The sequence below is a fragment of the Talpa europaea genome, assembly GCF_964194135.1.
Source record: "Talpa europaea genome assembly, chromosome: 7".
Classification (NCBI taxonomy): domain Eukaryota; kingdom Metazoa; phylum Chordata; class Mammalia; order Eulipotyphla; family Talpidae; genus Talpa; species Talpa europaea.
Window position 1 is genome coordinate 8665544 of NC_140074.1, and position 5862 is coordinate 8671405.

At 42.3% G+C, this 5862-nt stretch overlaps 1 protein-coding gene across 1 annotated transcript; it reads left to right on the top strand.

The window, feature by feature from the left end:
* Positions 1-2768: 2768 nt before the first annotated feature.
* On the top strand, positions 2769-5221 carry ZBTB6 (zinc finger and BTB domain containing 6; the record flags this gene model as incomplete). The annotated part of the gene is made up of 2 exons (XM_084238454.1): positions 2769-2854; positions 3941-5221. The coding sequence occupies exons 1-2, from the start codon at positions 2789-2791 to the stop codon at positions 5219-5221; spliced, it is 1347 nt and encodes a 448-aa protein (XP_084094580.1). The 5' UTR covers positions 2769-2788.
* Positions 5222-5862: the final 641 nt, after the last annotated feature.

A 5862-nucleotide genomic window follows, 5' to 3' on the forward strand; every position in this document is an offset into this window, starting at 1 on the left:
AAAAATTGATCTTCCAGTATGGAAAAAAAAAAAGTTTTTCCTAAAGCACATGTTATAATTCAGAAATAAAGTTCTGAGTCTTACTAGTTCTGATCCACGAGTTAGATTTAGGTAATAGAAATGTTAGAGTCCTTAGAAATGCCTTTTAAGTTGGGGTATCCCAAGGCCATAGAGGTGGCCTGGCCACAGTTGCCCAAGTAGATAGGACTAAATATGAGCTAATGTCTCCTCACTTCTCACTAGCCCTTGACTTAAGTAAATTTAGTACATGGTCAAGAATAATACATTAGCAAAAATTTCCCAGTTTATGACTTGCCTTTGTGAATCCCTGTTGGCTTTTTGGAGACAGCCTGGATTTTGCAAACAAAGTATCACAGAAGAATTTATTTATATTATTTAATTTGGGGGGAGGGGTTTAGAAGGAATATTAAATTCTTCCCAAACAAGTGACTGATTTGCTGGGTGTTGGTCAGGGAGGGAGAAGACGAGTCAGAATAATGTGAAAATGATCCAAATGTGAAGCTGATTTTGTCTGAAAATAGTGTTTACTTAGTTTCCATCAGAATTTTCTGTTTTTATTTTTGAGCTATGAGAGCACTTGTACAAATAAACCAAAAATTAGGTGTAACTTATTTAGTCAGAATGTTTTAAATTGTTATAATTTGATGCATTTAGATGTGATTCTGATTTGAGATAAAATTTCAACCTTTTGTTAAAAGATTCGAAATGAAAAAGAAAACAATTGAGTGATAAGACTAATAGATATCTGATGCCCAGTGCCACTTATTATATGGTCTAAAGATGTTTCATAGCATTCTGATTTTTTTATTATCCAGCCAAAGAGTACCAAGTCTATGCAACAGTGAGACACTAACATGTTAAACCAACGTTTCACGATTTTCTCTCACATCATTACATCGCAGGGAAATTTCAAGTTTGAGTGCTTCCTTTGCTTACATTCATGTCCAGTTTTTGTTACTGGTTTGAAGACTAAAAGGCATGAGTTCAAATAAGATTGGTCTCTTTGGTTGGAGACTATTTCTGGGTTTATTCAGTCATTCAAGAACCAGATATTGAGCACCTCCTGTTGCCAGCCACTATGCTAGATACAGAGGATATGAAGGTAAGATCGCTATGGTCCCTGTCCTCACAAAACTTACAGTCTCATGTGGTCTTAGTGAGATAAGGTGTCAACTTGATTTTATACTAGGAAGAGTAAAACTACCTTGCTTTCTTTGATCACTTAAAGTCAGCATCTTGATGGTTTTGTATCAGTAAAACGTATAGTTGTCACCTTTGCAACTGCAAACCACTGAAGTGATTTACAGACTCCTCCACTTCTTGACTGGAAAAATGTTCTGTTTCTGTGACACATTTTCTTAAAGTTGGGAGGACTTGACATGTTAAGATTGTATTGCAAAGTGGTCAAGTTAATGATATCAGGTGTTTTATAGGGGAAGATGACTTTCAAAACTAGTCATATTCCTATAGAGGAGGATTTTTTAAAATCTTAGTTCATTCAGGATTTGTGTTTTATGGATTCCCAGAATAAGTAAAAGGGAGAGAGGACTCTCTTTACCATAGTCTGTTGTTGTTGTTTTTTTTTAATTACTTTGTCACAGTTATTTATTATTTCATTTTAAAGACAAACTCCAATCTGAAGTGGCTCTGAGGTAAATCGGATGTGGTTTTGTTTATGGTTTTGAAGATCCATAAATGGAGGTGACCGGTGCCACTGCTTCTAAAATATTGTCCTAAATAAACAACCCAGAACATTTCATTTCAGCTGGTGAATAGCTGTTCTAAATCTGTTGTATGTTAGACATACTATGAACTACCTCTTCACTTATTATGGGGAAGTTTCCTTAATAAAAGTGTCACAGTTAAACCTCTGGTGTCAGTGGTTTATTTTCTCTCTCCTTACCAGTTTCTCTTTTCAATTGCTTAAATTTGAATACAGGAATACCTTCACTCCTATTCTTTATGACACATACTAATCAAGCGTGCTGAGTTAGAAGAAAATCTGACTTAACCAGAATTGTTACTAGGGTCAGTTACTTCCATGAGAACCTGTTGACTGAAGGGTAGAGTAGCTGCTTTTTAAGAATTGAGTCAGACCTTTCCTTCTTTGACAAGAACTTGATGCCTGCCAAGTGCCAGGCTTTGGGGACTGCTGAGATCAGTACGCTGTGAGTCCACCTAGGTGGGACTCAGGTTTTAATACAGGTGTGAAAATGAAGGTAACCAAAGGGATGCCAGGTCCCAAATGGGAGCCAGTGAATCCAGGGGTAGTTGGGGATGTTTTCAGAGAAGATGGAATTTATAAAAGTCATTTTGAAGGGTGAGAGGAAGGCCAACAGTTTATATTGAAGACCTGAATTTGCCTGGGAACTTGCGGGTAGGGAGGAGGGTGGAGGGGCGATAGATCCAGTGAAGCGAGACCCACATCTTGATGGAACATTAGGCCGAGTGGACCAGTGATGCTCAGGGCAGTCTCCTCCCCACCGCCAGCTTCCGAAGGCAGACGGCCTGCCAAGGCGAGGCCCCGGCCCACAGTAATCCTCGGCGGCGGTCCAGGGGTCCTGGCCCCGGGCACTCTGACAGTGCGCTGCGCCCCGCCTGCCCCACTGTGGGATCCGGGCTTCTGGGAAACCAGGGACAGCAGAGGCGCGGGCGGCCCGAGCTGGGGTAGGGGTAGGGGCGGGGGGCAGCGAGGAAGGGAGGGTGGCTCGGATGTCCTTCCGGGGCGCCTGCCGCCCCAGGGGGGAATGAAGCTAGTTGACACCGGATGTGTTTCCTTCCTCGGGCCTGGGCCGCCACTGCCGTGCGAGCTGGGCTCTGGTCCTCCGGGTCGGTGAGTGAGCGCGCTCAGCCTCGGGCAGGTGGGGGAGCAGCCGCAGGAGGAGGGCGGCGGCGAGCGGCCCGACCGGTGCTGCAACCGCCTGGCAGCAGGGCCCGGCCTGGGCATTGGCTGGCTGGACGCCGAAAGACCTGTGCGGCGAGCTGGGCTTCTCCCGGGTCACCTGGGTCCGAATTCAGTTCAACAGTTGTCACCTCCCGACTCCTGCTCTGTGCAGCCCCTGTGCTCGCTGCAGGACTCAGAGGAACCAGGCACCATTTTGAGGTGCACTGGGAGCCGCCGACTCCATGGGGGACACAGGAGGAGTCAAAGTCTTAATTTTATTTGGGCCTTAAAAGAGCCCAAATCACTGCCCGAAAAAAGGACCTGGAAGCGCGAATGTCACACGAGCAAAGGTGTATTCGGGTCTTTGTGTCTGAGCAAAGGTGAAAATCCAAAGACTGAAGAAGCGTCGAGTGAAAAAAGGGACAAAAATAAAACGTTAAAGGTGGTTAGGACCGAATCGTGAATGATCTTCTAGTTACTAGGGAGTGTAGGTTGTTCTGGAGGTACAGGAGAACAATAGAGGGTTTAAAATAGAAGAGAGTATTCTTAAGTTTTTAAAGAGTTGTTCCTTGGAATGCCACTCAGGAGGATAACTGGGAATAAAGATGAGTGTGGTATCAAGGAACAGGTTGGAAGACATGGCCGTGGTCCAGGTGAACAGAATGTGCACCTGCAGCAGTGATGGGTGTAGGAAGTTTGGAGATTACATTAAGGTTTCTAAATTGAGATACTATGTTAAATCTATTTAGGCTGAGCATGATCACTGTCTTAGACCACAAGGCAACAGCATTTAGCCAAGGAAACAAACACAGAAACGGTTAAGTACAATGCAATATAATGAAAAATAGGACCCAAGTTCATAGCAAAATGCATTTTAAATTTTCTGGATTTTGAGATGGCAGTATAAGGTTTCACTGTCAGTACCCAGTCTTTTACCCAGTTCGGGTTTGGGATTTTTTCATGTGCTTTTACTGTGAACAGAATAGGGTAGCATTTCCTGTTCTCACATCAATGTTTGTGTTTTATTTTGCTTAGATTGTGACCATGGCTGCTGAGTCTGATGTTCTGCACTTCCAGTTTGAACAGCAAGGAGATGTAGTCTTGCAGAAAATGAATCTCTTGAGACAGCAGAATTTATTTTGTGATGTGTCGATTTATATCAATGACACAGAATTCCAGGGGCACAAGGTGATTTTAGCTGCTTGCTCCACTTTCATGAGAGATCAGTTTCTACTCACGCAGTCGAAACATGTCAGAATCACCATCTTGCAGAGTGCAGAAGTTGGCAGAAAATTGTTGCTCTCTTGCTATACTGGAGCACTTGAAGTTAAAAGGAAAGAACTTTTGAAATATTTGACTGCTGCTAGTTATCTTCAGATGGTTCACATTGTGGAAAAATGCACAGAAGCTTTGTCAAAGTATCTGGAGATTGATCTTTCTATGAAAAACAATCAACATGCTGACCTCTGTCAATCCTCTGATCTCGATGTTAAGAATGAAGAAGAAAATTCAGATAAAGACTGTGAGATAATTGAAATTTCAGAAGATAGTCCTGTAAACATAGATTTCCACGTTAAAGAAGAGGAAAGCAGTGCTTTGCAATCTACAGTGGAGAGCTTGACATCAGAGAGAAAGGAGATGAAGTCACCAGAGCTGTCATCCGTAGATATAGGTTTTAAAGACAATGAAATTTGTATCCTCCATGTGGAGTCTATCAGCACCGCTGGTGTAGAAAATGGGCAGTTTTCACAGCCTTGTACCTCTTCCAAAGCAAGCATGTATTTTTCTGAAACACAGCATTCATTGATCAATTCCACGGTTGAGAGCAGAATGGCAGAAGTCCCTGGGAATCAAGATCAGGGTTTATTTTGTGAAAACACCGAAGGAGGTCATGGTGCGGTGAACGAGCTTCAGAATCTGGAGGATGCTTACTCGCTCAGACACCAGTGCCCCAGGTGTCCTCGAGGATTTCTGCACGTGGAAAACTATCTGCGCCACCTGAAGATGCATAAACTGTTCTTGTGCTTGCAGTGCGGAAAAACATTTACACAGAAGAAAAACCTCAACCGGCACATTCGAGGGCACATGGGTATCCGGCCCTTTCAGTGTACTGTGTGCTTGAAGACATTTACTGCTAAAAGCACACTTCAGGACCACTTGAACATACACAGTGGGGACCGACCATACAAATGCCACTGCTGTGACATGGATTTCAAGCACAAATCTGCCCTCAAAAAGCACTTAACCTCTGTCCATGGCAGAAGTAGTGCTGAAAAACTACCAAGGCATGATCTCAAAAGGCAAAATCTATTATAATTAGAATCACACCTTGCTGTGTAAGTCTTATAGCATTCTGTTAGGCAAATCTTTCTTTAGAAATGCAGCATTTGTAATATTGCATTTCCCCTCATCCCCCAGCTTTGGGTCTTATTTTTGGTATACCCACAAGTTATTCTTTCTGAACTTCTACTACCAGTTCCGAAGTTGGGGGAGACATAAGGCTGATGGGATTCTGTCTCATCCCCTGCGTTATGTGTAAGTCCAAGGGGTATACCTAGAGAAATGTTTCTCACCTAAATATTTTTGAATCTAGTGAAAAAGGATCCAGCAGTATTTCCAGATTCTGTTTTGAGTCTAGACTGATAGAAGTGTAAAGTGTAACCATATCCTAATTAGTGAATCAGGATGAGAAACTAAATTTTACAACACTGTTGACCATTATTAGTCACTTTAGAAACAGGTGGTCTAATGGATATTTTTTTAACTGTTACTGGATTCGGAAGCAAACATCAAGATACCAGTTGTTTTAAATTGCTAAGAAACACAGTTCAAATTCACTTGGGAGTTTTCTCATCTTTGGGCCAATATTCCTTAAAATTTTCATTAGTTGTTTGCAAACATATTTTGGAAACAAATGATTGGACCCACATTTCTTGATTTTTATTTAGTACAATTTC